General features: G+C 38.4%; 3 protein-coding genes across 4 annotated transcripts; all 3 read right to left on the bottom strand.

Annotated features, from left to right (window-relative positions):
* Positions 1-1,986: 1,986 nt before the first annotated feature.
* LOC102534260 (olfactory receptor 7G2-like) lies at positions 1,987-8,532 on the bottom strand. Of its 2 annotated transcripts, XM_072947613.1 has the most exons (2): positions 8,521-8,532; positions 1,987-2,922 (listed from the first exon to the last, which is right to left on the bottom strand). In XM_072947613.1, the coding sequence occupies exon 2, from the start codon at positions 2,920-2,922 to the stop codon at positions 1,987-1,989; it is 936 nt and encodes a 311-aa protein (XP_072803714.1). In that variant the 5' UTR covers positions 8,521-8,532. The 2 variants fall into 2 exon arrangements, with proteins under 2 accessions (XP_072803714.1, XP_015096372.1); XM_015240886.3 differs by lacking the exon at positions 8,521-8,532 and having other exon boundaries at positions 1,987-2,937.
* A 3,386-nt stretch (positions 8,533-11,918) lies between these two features.
* LOC102534505 (olfactory receptor 7G1-like) lies at positions 11,919-15,143 on the bottom strand. Its single transcript, XM_006206473.3, has 2 exons — positions 15,124-15,143; positions 11,919-12,864 (listed from the first exon to the last, which is right to left on the bottom strand). Exon 2 carries the CDS (start codon positions 12,855-12,857, stop codon positions 11,919-11,921), a length of 939 nt encoding a protein of 312 aa, XP_006206535.3. The 5' UTR covers positions 12,858-12,864; positions 15,124-15,143.
* Positions 15,144-20,004: 4,861 nt separating this feature from the next.
* LOC116279803 (olfactory receptor 7G2-like) lies at positions 20,005-20,985 on the bottom strand. Its single transcript, XM_031676273.2, has one exon. The coding sequence runs from the start codon at positions 20,941-20,943 to the stop codon at positions 20,005-20,007; it is 939 nt and encodes a 312-aa protein (XP_031532133.2). The 5' UTR covers positions 20,944-20,985.
* Between the last annotated feature and the right edge of the window lie 655 nt (positions 20,986-21,640).

A 21,640-nucleotide genomic window follows, 5' to 3' on the forward strand; every position in this document is an offset into this window, starting at 1 on the left:
GACATAAAACAATGGAACAGAATCCAGAGTCCAAAAGTAAGTAAGTAAGTAAGTAAGTAAGTAAGTAAGTAAGTAAGTAAGTAAATAAATAAATAAACAAACATATATATAATATATTAATATATAGTCAGCTAATATTTGACAAGAGTGTCAAGAATACTAAATGGGGAAAGGATGGTCTCGTCAGTAAATGGTTTTGGGAACACTGGACAACCACATGCAGTGAAACTAAATTGGACTCCTATGTTACACTACTCACAAAAATCATCTCAAAAATGGATCACAGACTGAAACATAAGATCTGAAACCATAAAACTCTTAGAATAAAATGTATGGCACAACTTTTTGACCTCTGTCTTGGCATTGATTTTCTGGATATGACACCAAAAGCATAAGCTACAAAAGTAAAAGTTAGCAAATGGGACTCCATCGACTAAAGAGTAAAAATCACAGAAAAAAGACTGTAGAACTGTGGTTATCAAAGAGCTTGGGGAAATGTGGAGATGCTGGTCAAAGGGTATGGACTTCTAGTTACAAGATTAACTTCTGAGGATCGAATGTACAGCGTGATGATTACAGCTAACAATGGGGTATATATACATGAATATTGCTAATAAAATAGATCTTAAATATTTTCACTACAAAAAGAAATGTTAATTATGTGACAGGATGAAGGTTTTAGTTAATCCTATAATGGTAATCATTTTGCAATATATCAATGTATCAAATCAACAAATTGTTCACCTTCATCTTATACAAACTTATATGTCAATCATACCTCAATAAAGCTGGAGAAAAAGTCCCAATCAAATGTTGGGAATCAAATACTAGCCACATAAACCCAATTTTTGTTGCCATGGATACATAACCTCCTTTTCCCTGTGTCATTTCCATTTCTGTCTAGCTTGTAAGAATACATCTGATTTTATTTAGGACCTGCCCAGACAATCTGGGATAAGATCACCCTTCACAAAGATTCTAATTCCAAATGAGCAACATTTACCCTTTTATCATATAATATTAGTAAGTTAGGGAAAGTAGGATGTGGACAAATTGTTTGGAGAACCACTATTCGAGCCATTACAGAAGGATCTTCTAGCTGATTCCATGAAAAATTCTACAATCACCTCACTCAAAGAAGTCAGGGTTCTGTCTCTGGGAAACAATTCCGTATATGTCATTTCCATTTGGTGCCACCACGAGGTGACCCTAAGGAGAACCAGGCCTAGGAGAAGACAAAAAATTCAGGGCTGAATAAATCTTGACTCCCTTGTTCCTTACACCTGAAGTCCTTGTAATGAAAGATAAATCTCTTCATTGCTTGGGTATATTATAGTTAGAGACTCTTTTTCTTATTAGAACAGAAGGCTTCCACACTGATCAATCTGAAATATCTCACAGTCATCACAAATCACTAACACAATCTAACTATACGAATTTCATAGATAACACAACTGAGTTTGGTAGATACTAATGTTCCTCAGAAGGAGATGGTTTACCAGTGACCAAACTAACTTATTACTAAATGGGTGAGTGAAAAGTCATATCTCTTACTATTGGCCTAACTCTGGGGTGCAACTGACACGGCCCTGCTGTGGATCAGGTGGAAGCTAGTCTCTAGATACGACTACAGCCTTACTTCAATACTTCCCCTGATCTATATACTTTCTGCACTGTTCCTTCTTTGGAGTTTGATTCCCACCCCCACCCCCACCCCCAAATTCACTAAAACTAGAACCCTTGCCTCAGGCTCTGTAACTATGGATCATGAGCAAAGAAATTAGAGAATTGAAATCATGTGTCAAACGTTGTAGGGCTAGACAAAAAGCAAAGCCAGGATTCAAACCTAAGTTAAAGTTAACTGGGCCATTCTGTTGCCTGGCTACTTTAGAACTTGGTGATGAAGGGATCAGGCATTACAGCTCACTTAGGACTTCTACCGCTTCGTCTCATTCTAGAAACCCAAGTCCCAAGCAGATGGCACAATCACAAAAAAGATATCCCACTGATGAGTTTTCTCAAGGCTCCCTTCATGTCCCTGTTTCTTAGGCTGTAGATGAAAGGGTTCATCATTTGAGGAACCACACCGTACATAACTGAAGCCACCGCAGTCTTCCTGGATGAGCCAGCAGCTAAAGAACTAATGTACACCCCCAAACCTGTCCCATAGAACAAGGACACCATGGAGAGGTGAGACCCACAGGTGGAAAAAGCTTTAAGCTTTGCCCCTGCTGAAGGCATTCTCAAAACAGAGGAGACGATTTGAGCATAAGAGAAAATGATCCCAGAGAAAGGAACAACTCCAAACAGGCTGCCCACAAAGTATAACAGGATGTTGTTGATGAGGGTATCAGAACAAGCCAGCTTGATGACCTGAGCAAGTTCGCAGAAGAAGTGAGGGATTTCCAGGTCCTTGCAGAAGGACAGCCGCAGCACCATCAGACTGAGGAGCAGGGCATTCACAACGCTAAGGAACAGTGACAGGAGAACCAGCAGGCCACAGAGTGGGGGGTTCATGATGACCGTGTACCTCAAGGGGTGACAAATGGCCACATAGCGGTCATAGGCCATTGTTACAAGGAGAAAATTTTCCCAACAGGCAAAAACCAGGACAAAGCACATCTGGGTGAGACAGCCTGCGTAAGTGATGCTCTGATTCTGTGCTTGGATGTTTAGCAGCATCTTTGGGATTGTGGCTGTGCTCATACAGATGTCAGTAAAGGAGAGATTGGAGAGGAACAAGTACATGGGGGTGTGGAGGTGGGAGTCACAGCTGATGGCCAGGATGATGAGCAGGTTTCCTAGGACGGTGACCAGGTACATGGTCAGGAAGAGGCAGAAGAGGAGGGGCTGCAGTTCTGGGTTATCTGTCAATCCCAGGAGAAAAAATTCTGAAACATCAGTTTGATTTCTGGTTTCCATGTTGTTGATGAATCTGATCGGAAAATGGAGTGAAAATAAAATAAAATGAATGGTCCCCAAATGAGTAGCAGCAACTGGGAACTTGTTAGAAATGCAAATTCTTGGTATCCGTCCAGATTCACTACTGATAAACTCTAGGGGTAAGGGCCAGCCATCTGGGTTTTAACAAACCCTCCAGATGAATTTGATATGTGCTGAAATTTTATAAACATGTATTATATTGTGAAAGCAAGAGAATACTGAAGTCTCTCCCTTTGCTACCTTCCCTCCCTCATGAGCTCTCACACTTTCTTCCTTCCACTCCCTTTACTGACACATTGTTATCGATCATCAACACTGTTTCACACCCTGAGCCAAGTGTTTAGACTCAAATAAAGAATAAGACCTGGCATCTCCTTCATAATTAATTCTTACCTCTAACAAGAAGGATGAGCATGAATTTATCCAATCTGTTTTGTAGAGTGTGTGCCCCAAACTTGGCATGTCTCAAAAAACTGGAAAGGCCTATCAAATTACAGCAGAGCTAGATTATACCATCACTTCACTCCTCCAGGGTGACACTTAGGCAAGGTGAGGTCATATCAAGGAAACTAAGTACACAGTGTGTAGAAAAGATTAAGTCCCAGCTCTGATCATCCCACCGCTGACCTGAATCCCTCGACCAATTATTGTGAATGCCTCTGGATACTGCAGAATTAGCACTCCCAAACCAAAACTCAGATTTTATAATTTCCCTTTAAATTTGTGATATTTTCATTTTGAAAAATGCTCCAGATCTTTCTCCTGCCTACAGCATTTGTCCATCTCTACCCAGGAAGTATTACATAGCAGGTCATGACATCCATCCAAGTGTATGCTCTGCACTGCATCTTCTAAGCAAAGATTAGAAACTGTTGCCCACAGAACTGAGCTCCTTGATTTCCTTCATCATCTGTAGTAGCAGTTATTTTTCAGAGAAGCTGAGCAAATGCTAATGACAGTCTATCAGCCTAATGGGATTTCTTCCCCTAAAGTGATAGGTGGTGTATTATTTTTAAAAATTAGCTAAATGAGAGAATTAAATGCACAGTCTTCTAAAAGATAGCAACAATTTTTGGTCCCTGAAAGACAGAGAATTACAAGGTAAGACAGGCATATGATACTTACAAAATAATCAGACATCCTACAAGATGGTGTCTGTAAAGCAGGAGTCCCGCCTAGCATGGGGGAGACAGGAGAAGCAATTGTAGGCTTATTATTTAGTGTATTATTCAGACCCAAACACTTGGAAATTAATCCAGGACCAGCCCTGTCTTTGAGAATGTGGGAAATTGTTCAACTGTATGGAAAGCTTCAGTGTCTTCATTCATACCATGGAACTACTATAAAACATTACGGGGGTGTTGCAGTGATGAGAAATGAGTAGAGAAAAGGCACTCAGTAGAGTACTCAGCATATGAGCTTCTTGTACTGATTTTTCCTATTTTTTTTTCCCACCATGAACAAATGCATCTAGTAGGTTTCACCTATCAGAAGGAAGCAGTGGGATGGAGCAGATTGAAGGAAGACAATAGGAGGAGAGAATACTCTTTGCATGACAACTGTAAATTTCAGGGAAGAGCTTCATGAACAGAAGTTTCAGCTGAATCCAGTATCACATGGAAAAGCTGCGAAGGAGACAGCAATGCTATAAACATTCATTAGCTACGGACACAGGATGAAATATACAGCAATTAAAATGAATTAAATAATAGAACAGATTGGATAGACAAATCAATATGCATTATGAAAACATAATAGAAAAAACGTGAATGACATAAACTCTACAGAATTAGAAAACTTTAAGTATATATGGACCATTACAAGTAATAATCCAAAAATCCAAAGCTAAAAATTTTTATTTATAAAAATAAACCTGTAGGACTATTCAAGCAAAAAAAAAAAAGAGAGAGAGAGATAATAGTAAAGGAAGGGGTGGGTACCCAACCTGTCAACAGTATCAAATTCACACACTTCACTGTCCTCATTGTGAGTGTTTTTATTGCAGTAAATAATGCAGATATATGAGGACTGCACATCATGTGTTCGCAATTCTTGATTCTTTTCCTTCCCCCGGGCAAACCCCTACAAAATATATGTTATTCTTCAGCAATTTTTTTTACTGTAATTAGTGTCATTATTCCATAGACAATTGCATTGTATTTCATTTTGAAAACTTTATATAATCAGGACCATACATTACATGTCATTTGCAATTGGCATTCTTATGTAATTTATCTTCTTTGTTGTTGATATATTTAATCCTTCTTTAGTTTTAATTACCACAGTATTCCATTATACTGTTAGATCATGTTTTATTTCTTTATTCCCTAGCTGACAGATTTTATAGTTAATGTCTTTATCTTATATATGTTTATAACACATATGAAGCAATGCATGGGAGATACCATCGCATTGAGGATGCTGTCTCTAGGAAGGGGAGAATGAGAACTGAGGGGGATACAAAAAGACTGCCTTTTGGAGGGGGAGGATAGAGCTCAGTGGTAGAGCACATACTTAGCATGCACAAGATCCTGGGTTAAAGCCCCAGTACCTCCATTAAAAAAAAAAGGATGCCTTTTGTATGTGTATTATTTTATTACTTTATAAAAAGACCTGAAGTTAATATGGTAGAATGTCAACATTTAAAATTTTTGAATGAATTAGAGGATGATCATATTTTTTAAAAAATTATTATACTATCTCTGCTAGTCTTGTATTAAATACGTGGTAATTTTATGAAGAGAAACAGGTGTGCTGGGAAGACAGTCAACTAAGACTCTCTGTCTCCACTTCCTCCCCTGTATCTTCACAGCTCAAGTACAGTGATGATACATTTCTGTGTACTGGTATTTGAAGATCCAGGAATGGAAATAAAGAAAAAGCTGACCCCACCAGCCCCACAAGAACTGAAGTAAATGTCAGAAGGTTTTGTAGCAGTCTTCATGTTTGAGAAGGGGCAGATTTCTTCTCAGGAGGATAACAAGCTCTTCCATTTATAGAGACAGCAGGAGACCAGAAGACTGAGAGCCGGGTGAGCACTGATACATTACATACATGAGAACTTGTCAACCAGAAGACGGCTTGCCTGGAGTCCCAAGGGACACTTGGTCAAGAACATTTCATGCATGTACTCTGTTCACTGCTCATCATAGTTGAATATGAAGTAAAACACCTGTTCTCATTACTAAAACATTAACTAAGGGTGTAAGTTACCTGATTGGCATCAGTGTTGAATGATGCTTGACATGATACCTGGATAATGGAGAGGGAAGATCTGTCCTTAGGAAAGGCAGGGAGACCAAGTGAGACAATGGACTCCCAGTCAAGAAGGAGCATCTCTGGGAGGAGGTGCAGATGTGCCTTTCCTAAGTACGCAAGGGCTGTTGAATGAGGCCACCACAGGCTGACTGTTAACAGCAGGTGTACCTCTGGGGAATCAATATCCAGAGCTCCTTATTAGACAAATATCTTTAGTGCCATTCTGATCCCTGGGCTGTGGATCTACTACCTTAAAGACCAAGACAGGAGAAGAGAAAATGTCTTAACGGCTAACCCCTGATCCTGTGAGGCCAGGTGTACACCATGCATTTTATCCATCTGTTCATATGCACTCTCATTTCAGATCTAAACATTTCTTTTTTATTTAACTCCAGGCTTCTTTATTAAAGTTACAAACAAGGGCATATATCTAATTAATAATATCAGAAAGCCAGATTCCAATTTTAAATGTGAAAATATATTTTATGTATTGGGTATAGTAACATATTTTAAAACATAGTTAAGATATTATAAAATTCAAACAATTAGGAGTATTTTGTTTTTAGAATAACTGATTGTTTTTTGTTTCTTAATTGTTGTTTTTCTATGTTTCACCTAGCAGAATCTGATCTATTCTCTGTGATCAATTGTAACTGTGGTCAACATATACAAACTCCATGATCTTTTTTTCAACTTAATAATAATCATCCTTTCTAATTTTCACACCGTATATTCAATGCACATTTTTTCTTCAGATAGAGGGACTTTGGGTTGAATTATGGTTCTCCATTTTCAATTGTGTTATGATGAAATACAATGCCAATGAAAGCCACTAGTGTGCAGTTTTGTTCACTGTCTGTTGGAGCTCATGTGATTTAATCCACAATTTAAGATATGGATGATGCTTCATGTTACTATTCACTTAAATAGATTTTTTCAAGGACTTCAGTCTTTTCACGTGTTCATCAATTGATTTTCATTTTAACTCTTTCTATATGAATGCTTCTAATCTATGTTTTTCAAGATATATTTTTTGAAATTAAACTTATGACAAGATGGCATTTAAATATCACCATTTACTCTCTTAACAGCAGTAAATTTCAAACACATAAGTATTAGCTAAAATATGCAAAGACTTAGCTGGGCTCAAAAAAAAGATGAAAAATTTCCTTGTACCACCTAAAGAATTGAAACATAAAATGGAAGGTGGGCTGGAGCCAATGTGTATGATTTACATCCACGTGTAAGTGGAATACTCATTCAGTTAACAAGGAGTAAAGAATGAAACTGGACTTCTATGTTACACCACTCAGAGAGATCAACTCCGAATGGATTAAAGACTTAAATGTAAGATCTGAAATGTAAAACTCCTGGAAAAAAGCATAAGGGATAAGCCCTTTGACATTGATTGAGACAGTGAATTTTTGTATGACACCAAAGCAAAGGAAGCAAAACAAAAATAAACTGGTGGATTATATCAGACTAACAAGCTTTTGCATAGGAAAGCAAGCAGCCAACAAAATGACCTTAATCTGACAAATTCCTTACCTTTTCCAAAGTTATGTTGGATGATTGCCTCACTCTGAGAGACCAAGAGAATGATATGCTTTTCTCTCCACTTCTTTTAAAAAATGTGTATATTTATACATATATATGTATGTATATTTAAGTTATATAACATGATGATTTGATATATAAACATAATAAAATTGTTACTGTGGTCAAGATAATTATGGTATCTAGCTCCTCACATAGTTACCATTTTTTTAAGGCTAGTCCTCAAGCTATCTTGATACCGTTTTAAACCTCTTTTATTTTATAGAGAGAAATAGACCAGGGGCAGTTGAAGATTCTGTCTGGATCCTCAGTGATCTCACAGCCAAATAACAAAGATAATCTCTAGGTTTATCAAGAACCAGGGATGGGAAGATAAAGTGAACTTTATCAACCTTTCTGCCCACCCCCCCACCATATTCAAGGAGCACAAAGAAATGACAGACTTTTTTTTTAACAGTCACACTGATTTAGAACAGGCAGATTTCTACTCAGGAAGAAATGCTCCTGGTCATAGCAGAGAGTGAGAAAAATATTAGTAAATGAGAGGTGTTTGAATATTGGTACAAAGTACAAGGAAACAAAGAAGATGATAGAGTTAGGCAGGAGACCCATGGGCGGCTTGTTTCTAATCATCTAATGTATGAATTATGTTCAAGGTTCCCCTGGATGGACCTGTACCAAAACATCTTCCCTCACCTCCAAACATTCACTAAGGGACATTAGGTTTCTGGGCTGACATCACAGTACAATGATGCTTGACATCTTTGATGGGCAGAAGATCTGTCCTTAGGAAGACAAGGGTCTGAGTCTCCTGGGCTGGAGGGATTTTTTTTTGGGAGGAGGAGAGGACTGTTGCTTGAGATGGTCACAGGCAGACTGCAGTCTTGAACTCTTAGAGATTCAATTTCCAAAACTCCTCATTAACCAAGCAATTTATTGTCACTGTGATCCCAGGACAGTGCACATCCTTAAGACTAAGGCTCTACTGGGAGGAATTCAGGAGGGCTGCTTCCCTTACCGCGCGAGGCCAAGTGTCCACCATCCACTTCCCTGCATCTGTGCCTGTTCATGTCCATTTCTTAATTTTTCATAGATTTATAAGAAGTTGCAACATCAAAAGACTCTCAACTATGTAATCATAAGAAGTATGCCAGTTGATGAAATAATTTTTACACCCAGTAAGTTATCACTATAAACGAAAACATGTTGATGATCACCAGAAGCTTTTAACACGTTTGTAAATTGATTCAACCACTTAGGAAAATTCTTTGGAACTACCCAGAGGAGAACATGTATTTTCTTTACCCAATAATTCCATCACAAGTATAAAACTCTCTCTCATTTCTACCACGAGGCATATAAAAGAATATTCGGATTCTCTCACAACATCAGAAAACAAGCTACAAGCAAACAGAATTTCCATCAGTATCATAAAGAAATCTACTTAGAAAAGCATTCATATATAATGCAACTATATCAGAAGATCAGAATTATGGACTGATATACCCCAAAACACGATTAAATTTCCTAAATGCAGTATTGAGAAAAACACTCAGGACAAAAAATTCAAACACTACAATTAACATTGTCACAAGCTGGAATACATACAAGTGTGATTTAAAAAAAAGGCAGTTAATCCCATTGCCAGTTTTATGGTACAAATATGATCAGAAAATGGCAAATTCATAGGAGTCAGCCTAACAGGAGGACATCAAAGGACAGGATTAATAAAAAAAATCAGGATTCTTTTGTCATTGGGGAAGAGGGTGATAACAAATGGGAGAAGGGTCGCATTCTGTAATGATGGCACTGATGTAGTTTTAAGTTCAGGGTAGGTTATTATGTTATTATGTTACTGTTCTTGCACACCTATACATAGATTAAGCACTACTTTGTATATGATGTTTTAACAAGTAAATTGAGGAAAGGCCCTTCCATATTCCTAATTCTAAATATATTTCCCATGTCTCCCCAGAGGTTCAAAGTCAATAAACCTTGGTGGATGCAGGGATACCTCAGTATGAACACAGGTCTCAGGTGAGTCATCTCTGCAGCTGTTCTGGGGACGTCAATGGAGGAAGCTCTGCACTGGAGTTAACAGGAGTGCCAGGCAGGGAGCTGTTCCCCAGATCTGGTGCTGAAAATGAAACCACCCCTCAACCTCCAACAAACAGAAGGTTCTCCACTCACTCCTTTGACTTGACTCTCCCTTGACATCCCCACTGTTTTCACCCCCTCACTCACAGAGATGATTCTGATTGTCAGTCTCCTGTTTTTGTGCTGCTGGGGAAGGTGATCCTGCTAATCTTGCCAACTTCCCTTTTCTCTTCTCTTGTCTTATTCTCAGCATTTCCTTGTCAAAGGAAAGTAGTTCTCCATAGAATAACTTTTGTAATAAAGACATATTTAAAAGTTTTGCATGGAAGCCCTAAGTCTACTCCCCATCTGCTGAGCCATCCACAATACAATTGTTTTATTGTATGACATTTCTCTGTGTGGACTCCACCAGAGATGTGTAAGAAACAAAGCAATTTAAGGTGACTAAAAAGAGAAGCAAACACTCAGATATATTCTTTTTTTTTTACTGAAGTATAGTTGATTTAAAATGTTGTCTTAGTTTCTGGTATTAAGCAAAATTATTCATGTATATACTCTTTTTCAGATTCTTTTCCATTATAGGTTATTATAAGATAGTGAATATTCCCTGTGCTACACAGTAGGTCTTTGTTGTTTATCTGTTGTTTATATAGCAGTGTGCAGATACATTCTTAAAAATTAGTCGATGAGAAGATTTCAAAGAAAATAAGATGCCAGAAGTTTACTAACCTTTGCCTGCCTTACCTAATAATTATTTATTATTTTAAGCAGATCAGAAGAAAAAAGCTGATAAATATAACAATAAAAGAAAACAACTCTAATTGCTGAATAAAGTGGTAAAAATACATGAAACCAACAGGATTATAGGACTCAAGAATGTAGGAATGACATGAAACACGATGACACTAGTCAAATTTTATTGAGGCATTGTCCTAAGTGTTTGGAATCCTTGTGGAGATGGACTTCTCAGCAGTAATTACACTACATACAGCAAGCATAAGACGATCATGCTACACTTGATCTTAGCCAAAAGGCCGAGAAGCGATAAGACGATCATAGTAACCATTCCCCCCATATCAGGAATTAGATTAAGGAGGTGGTATATGATCCTGTTCTCATGGATAAGACTGAATGAAGGTAATACCTTATGGGTGATGCCGTGGAAATATCTACTATAAACAGAACCTCGATTAACAAAAGACCCAGGGAAGGAGGCAGTCTTATTTGTCTCTGAGAATCATGTCTAGATACGATGCCTGCATCTGTTGTAGCCGTCTGGGTCCATGACGGGAGTCGGCCCTATGATGAAGTCATGTAATGAAAGAACAAATGAATCCTTATGCTCTTGCTCATGCACAGTTCCTCCTTCTGAAGTCCTTGAAAGAAAACTATCTTTATTGTTTGAGCAGAAAGTCAGGATTTCTTTCTCTTCTTAGAGAGAAAGCCTTCTCTACTGATCAAGCTCAAAAACCTCACAATTATTTCAAACCACTGAGATAATTTTAATCATGGCAATTTTACAGATGGTGAAGCTAAGTATTGTGGATGCAAATGTTGCCCCACACATGTTTATTTCACCAGTGATCAGCCTCAGGACTTCCTGAAGTGCGGTATGAAAGATCAGCCACCATATCTCACAGTAGGCTGAACTCTGGGGTGTGACTCACACGGTGCTATCCATGGAATCAGGCAGAATCTAGTCTCAGCTATGACTATGGTCTTGTTTAAATCTTTCCCTTGACCTATCTACCTTTACCACTTCCCTTGTGATAAAATATACTCCCTCCAAAATTACTATACCACAAACCTCTGCCTCAGAGTCAGCCTCTTTAGACCCTAACCAAAAACCTTATCTTAGAGAATGGAAATTTCATGTCAAACATAATACAGCTAGTAACAGTACAAGTTGAGTTTCAACCCTAAGTTAACATGCACTTAGCCATCATGTTATCCATTCATTTAACTAGAAATTGTGATGGAAGGGTCAGGCACTCTATCTCATTAGTATTCCTTAAACTTCGATTCATTCTAGTGAACCCATCCCAAATCTGATGGTGACAAAATCACAGAAAACAAGATACTCTACCAATGAGTCTCCTCAAAGCTCCCTTCATGTCTCTGTTCCTCAGGCTGTAGATGAAGGGGTTCATCATGGGAGTGACCACCGTGTACATCAGTGAAGCCACTGCAGTCTTCCTGGAAGAGTCAGTAACTGCAGAACTGATGTACACCCCAAAAGCTGTCCTGTAGAACAAGGAGACAACTGAGAGGTGAGACCCACAAGTGGAAAAAGCTTTATACCTTCTACCTGATGATGGCATTCTCAAAACAGAGGAGACAATTTGAATATAAGAGAAAATTATTCCACAAAGGGGAACACCACCAAATACACAGGCTGCAAAATATATCAGGATGTTATTGAGGAGGGTATCAGAACACGCAAGTTTGATGACCTGAACAACTTCACAGAAGAAGAGGGGGATTTCCAGGTCTGCGCAGAAGGACAGTCGCAACAGCATCAGACTGTGGAGCAGGGCGTCTGCGGTGCTAATGAACAAAGAGAGCAGAACCAGCAGAACACAGAGGCGAGGCTTCATGACGACTGTGTATCTCAGCGGGTGACAAATAGCCACATAGCGGTCATAGGCCATCACTAAGAGGAGAAAATTATCCCATAAAACAAAAGTCAGGACAAAGCAGATCTGAGTGAGGCAGCCTGTGTATGTGATGCTCTGAGTCTGTGCTTGGATGTTCACCAGGATCTTTGGCATCAGGGATGTGCTTAAACAGGTGTCAGTAAAGGACAGATTGGAGAGAAAGAAGTACATGGGGGTGTGGAGGTGGGAGTCAGAGAGGACAGCCAGGACAATGAGCAGGTTTCCCAGGACCGTGACCAGGTACATGGACAGGAACAGTCTGAAGAAGACGATCTTTAGTTCTGGATCCTCTGTCAGTCTCAGGAGAAGAAATTCTGAAACATCTGTTTGATTTTGGGATTCCATGTTATTGGTAAATCTGATGAAAAAGATTTGGTAAAAAAAATAAATGAAATGTGTAGTCCGTAGAGAATGAGCAGGATTATCACAAGAGGCAGAGAGCATTTGGGGAAGGAGACTAACAGAAGGAATAAAAAAAGGAATGCCTTCTCAATGCATATTTTTCTGTTACTTAAAAAAAAACAACAACCTGAGACTGATGAACAATGAATTCTAGACATGTTTAAGACCTGGTTGTATTTTTCAGTTATATTATCTGTGCTCTTAAGATTATTTAAAACATTTGACATTTTGTAAAGAGATACAGATAGACTAGGGAGGCATCTGAAGAGTCTGTCTGGGTGCCCAGCGACACCAGGGCCAAGCGAGAAAAGTAACACACAGATACGTCAGCAACCAGGAAAGACAAAGTGAAATTTACCAGCCTTTCTGCCCACTCACGCCATCACAGGAACACAAAGAAATGTCAGAAATTCCTTTAAAAGCCACTCTGTTTTAGAACAAGCAGATGTTTACCCAGGTAGGAAAGGTGAAGGTCATAGTAGAGAGCACGATATTAGCAATGAGTTGTGTTTAAGTATTGGTGCAAAATACAAAAAAAAAAGTGTGAACATGACGTAAGTTAGGCACTGTGACCTGGTTCTAATCATCGGGTGTATATACTCTCTTTATAGCTTCCCCTGGATGAAACTGTAGCAAAAGAGCTGTGCTCATTTCCAAACATTCACTAAGGGACATAAGGTTACCCGGCTGGCATCACAGTGGACTGATGCTTAACTCTCTGAGGTACCACACGGAAGGTCTGTCCTTAGGAAGGGCAAGGGGTCTGAGTGAGTCACCCAGCTCCTGGGCAGAAAGGACCAATGTAGAGTCTCAGGTGTGATGCTACTTCCCTGGGAAAGGACTGTTGATTGAGGTGGTCACAGGCAGACTGCAGTCTTGAACCCTAGAGATTCAATTTCCAAAGCTCCTCATTAACCAAGCAATTAGTTGTCATTGTGATCTCAGGACAGTGCAAATTCCTAAAACTAAGACTTTAAATGGGAGGAATTCTGGATGGCTTCTTCGCTTACTTTGCAAGGCTAAGTGTCCACTTTTCAGGGAGAAACACAAATGTTTTTTATAAAATCTCGGTATATTTAGTTAAATTTGACGCAGTAGCTAATAGGTGGAGATGGCACTCCATGCTAATGTCAATTACAATATTTTTCATCTTTTGGGAATTCAATATTTTCATGTGTCTATCAATCTATTACCTTTATTGTTCACTGCTATCTTATGAATTCTGTTAACCTACAATTTTCTTGATATATTAAAACTAACATAAGACCAGATGGAATTCTAATGTCACCCCTTACCATCATCTTAACTTCATTTGCTTCAAACACATAAAATAACAGAAAAATACAAATGACAGAGATACAAAGTTTTAAAAGCAAAGGGCACAGCTGGAAGTTTGTTATTGAGAAATGGGAGTGAATACAAGAGTTGTGGACACCATCTGGACCATGACTGTGGACTTAGAACAGCAAAAAATTTCAAAAGAAGCCTCCAAGGCAGAACTGAACCAAGGTACAAGATGGTTTGATGGCCGGATTTTTAATACTTTTAAAATCACTGAGTAGCAAAGATGGAATTCAGACGGGATTAAAAGCTAGAAAACTGGTGACTGGGAAAGGCAGCTGTGAATCTGTTAGAAAATAAAGGGCGAGCATATAAATGGAAAGCATATATCATGGGAAAATCTTAGCATTAAAACAAATCCGTAGTTCAAGTTTTAATTACAGAGGAAGAATATGATTCTAAAATTTGCTTAGCCTAACCAAACCAAGAATCAGATCATCAATTCACTCCAGGATAAGAATTTTAAATAATTATTTGATTTTACATGGGACTTCTTTCACTCATAATAATGCCTTTAAGAATCATTCAAGCTCTTGGCCGTATCAACATCTCATTCCTTTTAATTGCTATCTTCCATTATAATGATATACCACAGTTTCCTTACGCACTTCCCACAGAACTACATGGGGGTTGTTTTTGTTTGGGGAAATTATGAATAGAGCTGCTATAAGAATTCACGTATGGTAATGTATGATCCCATTTATAAGACATTATGAAAATAAAACTGTAGTGATAGGGACAGATCAATGGTTCACAATGGCTCACAAGGACAAAGGGGTATGCGACTGCAGAGCAGCACAAGGAAGTTTATTGGCAGGTGATGTAATTGCTCTGTATTCTGATTGTGGTGATGGTTATAAGAATCAATACATGAGTTAAAAATACAAAGAGCAGTACAGAAAATGTGCATTTTACTGTATGATAGTTTTAAATACAAGGTTTTGGAAGATTAAAACATGAATACCGACAGCACTCAAAGATGAGAGGAAACTGCACTTAGAAATAATTTTATCCTAAAAACTGTTTAAAATAAAGATTCTAAGGTATGTTTACACACCTTTATTCGCAGCAGCACAGTTCACAATAACCAAGAGGTGGAAGCAACCCGAGTGTCCGTCAGTGGGTGAATGGATGAACTAAATGTGTTATATGCATACAATGGAGCATTATTCAGCCTCAGAAAGAAAGGCGATTCTGCTACGTGCTACAACGTGGCTGAAACTTGAGGACAGTAGGCTAAGTGAAACAAACCAGTCACAGAAAGACAAATTTCACTTATCTGAAGTATCTAAGGGTACTGAAATTCATAGAAATATAAAGTAGAATAGTGGTTGTCAGGGGCTGGGAAGAGGAGGAAAAGGAGAATTGCTGTTAAAGGGAATAGATTTCAGCTTTCCAACTGGAAAAGGTTCTTATACTTAACACCACTAAATTGTCAACTTAAAAATGATTAATACGGTGGGGAGGGTATAGCTCAGTGGTAGAGCACATGCTTAGCATGCACACGGTCCTGGGTTCAATCCCCAGTACCTCCTCCAAGTATAAATAAATAAACCCAATTACCTCCGCCCAGTAAAGAAAAAAGGGAAAAAATCATCTAAAAATATTAATTTTACCAAAAAATGGTTAATATGGTAAATTTTATGTTGTGTGTATTTTAACAGAACTTGTAAAGGTTATATAGATCAATAAACAAATATTGTAAAATATTAACTGTTGAATGTAGGTCATGGGTAAATGGGGGATCACTGTATCATTCTTTCAACTTCTCTGAATGTTTCAAAATGTTCACAATCAAAAATTGAAAGAGAAAAAAGACATATATTGCATGATTCCATTTATATGAAATATCTAGAGTAGGAACATTTATAGAGACAGAAATAAACTAGAGGTTGTCAGGGACTGAGGCAGGGGGAGAGTTTGAAATGATGAAAACCATGTGGAAACAGATTGTGGTGATGGCTGCACAACATTGTAAATGCAATTATGCCACAAAATCCTACATTTAAAAATCATTAAAATTGCTAATTTGTTATATATTTTACTATAATTAAAAAAGATAGACTGAGCATCTGATAGACATTTTATACTCCTTTTATAGAATTTCAGTTCCGACCTTCCCAATTCCAAAGTAGTAGATTCAATACTTTTTCCACATTATTATTGACTGTTCATTGAAATTATGGTCCTTGGTTATCAATATTGTTGCAGTAAGCAGTGAATTATCAGAGAAGCAGTCAAATTATGACACAACGTACCATGTGGCTGTAATTAACAGGGCTTCTTTGTTACCATGTAAACTTATTTTTAGCTGACAGCTATGCTGCAATGATTAATACATGTTATATTGGCTCAGGGATAAATAAAAGAACTATTGAGCAGAAGACAGAGCCTAGAAAGAAACCAATACATAAATGAGCAGTTTATGCAGAGACATAAAAATGAATTTGGATCCTGCTTCACATCAAAGGGAAAACTAAATTCCAGGAGAATTCATACTTCGAATGTAAAGCCAGTACTGCAAATTCTTCAACCTGAGATACTATGGGTTTTATAAACAAGGCCTATTAAGTACAAGCCATTATGGAAAGTACTGACAACCTATAAGTCCATAAATTAAAACAAAGCACTTGTGTTCATCCAAAAGAAAACAGTACAGAATATCCAAAAAGAATTCATACACTTCAGGAAGAAATTTGCAATGTGTATAACTAACACTAATATTCTGATCATGTAAAGAACTCATGAATTAATAAGAAAAAGATCAAGAGCTCAATGGAAATATCACAAATAGATATTTAGCAGAAAGGAAAAGATACATGTCAAGACTGTCCACTGTATAATAATAAGAGAGAGGCCAGCTGACGAATCATTTTCACACGCAGTAAATGGTCACTGTAAGTGAAAAGGTGTTACTGATGATATGGATCACAGAAACTTTTCATGTGTGTGTAAAACGGCTCAGCCACTTAGGAAAACTCTTTGGAACTACCCCAAGGAGGATAAGTATTTCCTTTACCCAGTAATTCCATCACAAGTATGAAACTCTCTCTCATTTCTACCACGAGACACATAAAAGAATAATCAAACAGATTCATTCATGATAGCAGAAAACTACTTACAAGCAAACAAAATTTTCAGTAATATAAAAGATACCTATTTTGAAAAGCCACCGTACATAGTATAAGAATGCAGAAATTTGGAAATTATGTACTGATATAACCCAAAACATGATTAAATTTCCCAGATGCAGTAATGAGAAATCAATCAGGATATAAAAATTGAAACACTACAATTAAGATGTTAACAAGCTTGAAAAGAGGCAAATTTATAAATTGCCAAGGAATACATACAGGGGTGGTAAGACAATGGCTGTTAATCCTGTTGCCAAATTATAGCGCAAATGTGATCAAATAATGGCAAATTCACAGGACTCAACCTAATAGAAGAACATCAAAGAACAGGATTAATTTAAAAATTCAGCATTGTACTTGTTACTAGAAGAGGGTAATGTAAGCAAGAAAATAGTTGCATTCTATAATGAGGCATTTCATTAACTTTGGATTAGGTATATGTATGATTATTATGTCACTATAATTGCAGAATGACACATAAATTTTAAGCACTAGTTTGTTTATGATATTTTAACAAGTAAACTGAGGGAAGACTGTACCATATTCTTAATTCTAAATATATTTCCCATGTTCCTTTACTATGAAAGTCATCTATCTCAGACTCAGAGGTCATCAGAATCTCACAAACTTGTAAAGTTTATTAAAAACTCAGTCATTCTTCTCAAGTCTCCCCAGAGGTTCAAAGACAGTAGTTCTTGCTGGAGGTCAGGGATACCTCAGTATGAACAGAGGTCTCAGGTGAGTCATCTCTGCAGCTGTTCTGGGGACGTCAGTGGAGGAAGATCTGCACTAGGGTTAACGGGAGTGCCAGGCAGGGAGCTGTTCCCCAGGTTTGGTGCTGAAAATAAAACCACCCCTTACCCTCCAATGAACAGAAGGTTCTTCACCCACTCCCTTGACTCTCCCTTGACATCCCCACTGTTTTCACGTCCTCACTCACAGAGATGATGCTGACTGTTAGTCTCCCATTTTTGTGTTTCTGGGGAAGGTGATCCGGCTAATCTTGCCAACTTCTCTTTTCTTTGCTTTTGTCTTGTTCTCAATATCTCCTTGTCAAAGGAAAGCGGGTCTCTATACAACAACATACCTCATAAAGACACATGAAAAAATTTTGCCTGGAAAACCTTAAATCTACACCCAATCTACTAAGACATCAATGATATAGTTAATTTTATTCAATAATGTTTCTCTGTGTTGACCCTACCAGAGATGTGTAAGGAACACAGCAATATAGGATGATGAAGGAGAGGAGTGCAAACTCAGATACATTCTTTAAAGCAGGCAAAGAGGAGATTTCAAAGCAAAAAAGATGCCAGGAGATAACAACCTTCACTCTACCTACCTAATAATTATTGATATTTTGATATTATTTAGACCAGAAGAAAAAGACTGATGAATATAATAAAAGAAAACAAATCTAACTGATGAAGCAAGTGGTAAAAATACATGAAATCAATAAGATTATAAGACCTAAGAACATAGGAAAGATATGATACATGGTAATACTAGTTAAGTTTATTGAAGCATTGTCCTAAGTGATTATAGTCCTTATGGAGGCTCACTTTCCAGTAGTAATTACACTACATATGATAAGTGTAAGACTCTCTTACTAATTATTATCCCTATACCGGGAATTAGATTAAGTAGATGGCATATGACCATATTCTCAGTGAAAAGACTGAAGGTAAAACCTTATGGGTGAAGCCATGGAAATGTCTATTATAAATAGAACCTCAATTGACAACAGAACCAGAGAAGGACAGTCAGATTTCTTTCTGTTTTTTGTCTCCGGGGATCATGTCTAGATTTGAAGCCTGCATCTGCTGTAGTCATGTGGGTCCACGAGGGGAATCAGTCCTTGTGATGAAGCCACTTCAGGGAGAAATGAATGATTTCTTTCTCTACTGCCTAGGCACATTTTCTATCTCTGAAGTCTTGTTAATGAAAGATAACTACCTTTATTGTTTGAGCATATTAGAGCCTGGAAATCTTTCTTATTAAAAGAAAAGCTTCCTCATTGATCAGGTTCAAATATCTCACAGTCATTCCAACCACTGAGGTAATAATATTAATCATGGCAATTTTACAGATGGTGAAACTGAGTATTGTGGATGCAAATGTTGCTCAAGACATGTTCATTCTACTGCTGACCAGTCTCAGGACTTCCTGAAAGATCAGTCACCATGTCTCACAGTAGGCTTAAATCGGGGTATAGGTCACAGGGTGCTATGTATGGAATTAGGCAGAGTGTTGTCTCAGCTATGATCACAGACCTGTTTAAATCTTTTCCTTGACCTATCCACCTGGTCCCACTTCCCTTGTGCTGAAAACGTTCCCCACAAAATTACTATACCAGGAACCTCTGCCTCAGAGTCAGCTTCTATACACCCTAACCAAAAAACCATCATAGAGAATGGAAATTTCATGTCAAACATCACACAGCTAGAAAAAGAACAAGTTGGGTTTCAACCCTAAGTTAACATGCACTTAGCCGTCATGTTATCTATTCATTTAAGTAGAAATTGTGATGGAAGGGTCAGGCACTCTAGCTCATTAGTGTTCCCTGAACTTTTATTCATTCTAGTCAACCCATCCCAAATCTGATGATGACACAATCACAGAGAAGAAGGTACCCTCCCAATGAGTTTTCTCAAAGCTCCCTTCATGTCTCTGTTCCTCAGGCTGTAGATGAAGGGATTCATCGTGGGAGTGACCACCGTGTACATCAGTGAAGCCACTGCAGTCTTCCTGGAAGAGTCAGTAACTGCAGAACTGATGTACACCCCCAAGCCTGTCCCGTAGAACAAGGAGACAACTGAGAGGTGAGACCCACAGGTAGAAAAAGCTTTATACTTTCCACCTACTGATGATATTTTCAAAATAGTGGAGAGTATTTGTGTATAAGAGAAAATGATTCCAGAAAGGGGAATGCCACCTAATATGCCAGCTGCAAGATAAAGAAGAATATTGTTAATGAGGGCATCAGAACACGCAAGTTTGATGACCTGAACAACTTCACAGAAGAAGAGGGGGATTTCCAGGTCTGCGCAGAAGGACAGTCGCAACACCATCAGACTGTGGAGCAGGGCGTCTGCGGTGCTAATGAACAAGGACAGCAGAACCAGCAGAATACAGAGGCGAGGCTTCATGACGACTGTGTATCTCAGCGGGTGACAAATAGCCACATAGCGGTCATAGGCCATTGCTCCAAGGAGAAAACTTTCCCAGCTAGCAAAAATCAGGACAAAGCAGATCTGAGTGAGGCAGCCTGTGTAAGTGATGCTCTGAGTCTGTGCTTGGATGTTCACCAGGATCTTTGGCATCAGGGTTGTGCTTAAACTGATGTCAGTAAAGGACAGACTGGAGAGAAAGAAGTACATGGGCATGTGGAGGTGGGAGTCAGAGAGGACAGCCAGGACAATGAGCAGGTTTCCCAGGACAATGAGCAGGTACATGAACAGGAACAGGCTGAAGAGGATGGTCTTCCATTCCAGATCCTTTGTCAGTGCCATGAGAAGAAATTCTGAAACATCTGTTTGGTTTCTGGGTTCCATGTTATTGGTAAATCTGATGAAAAAGATGTGGTCCAAAAAAAAAATCAATGAAATGTGTGGTCCCTAGAGAAACAGTAGGATTCTCACAAAAGGCAAAGACCACCTTGGCTGATATATCAGAGCATAAACAATTAATAAAAGAAAGGGTTAAGACGTGTTTGTTTTTTTAACTTACACTATCAATCTATCCTGGTGGGATTATTTAAAACATCTGGTAATTTTATGGAGTGAAACAGACTTGAGAGGCTGTTGAAGTTTCTCTCTGGATCCCCACTGACCTCAGCGTCAGGCAAGAGAAATAATACATGGACATGTCAACAACCAGGAAAGATAAAGTAAACTTTACCAACCTTTCTGCCCACCCGCACCACCGCAGGAACAGAAAGAAATGCCAGAAATTTCTTTAAAAGTCACCCTGTCTCAGGACAAGCAGATGTCTACCGAGGTAGGAAAGGTGAAGGTCATAGCAGAGAAAAATAATAGTAAATACAAAGTGCCTAAGTTACGGGGCAAAATAAAAAAACATGTGAAGATGACATAAGTTGGGCAGGGAGACTTGGTTCTAATCATCTGGTATAAATACTCTCATCACAGCTTGCCCTGGACGAACCTGTACCAAAACCCGTGTCTTCATTTCCAGTCATTCATTAGGGACATTAGTTTACCTGGAGGCATGACAGTGGAATGACGCTTGACT

The sequence above is a fragment of the Vicugna pacos genome, chromosome 22, assembly GCF_048564905.1.
Source record: "Vicugna pacos chromosome 22, VicPac4, whole genome shotgun sequence".
Classification (NCBI taxonomy): Eukaryota; Metazoa; Chordata; class Mammalia; order Artiodactyla; family Camelidae; genus Vicugna; species Vicugna pacos.

Bases quoted from the DNA above. Each gene is read 5' to 3' on its own strand.
- LOC102534260 (XM_072947613.1), bottom strand. From the start codon at position 2,922: ATGGAAACCAGAAATCAAACTGATGTTTCAGAATTTTTTCTCCTGGGA.
- LOC102534505 (XM_006206473.3), bottom strand. From the start codon at position 12,857: ATGGAATCCCAAAATCAAACAGATGTTTCAGAATTTCTTCTCCTGAGA.
- LOC116279803 (XM_031676273.2), bottom strand. From the start codon at position 20,943: ATGGAACCCAGAAACCAAACAGATGTTTCAGAATTTCTTCTCATGGCA.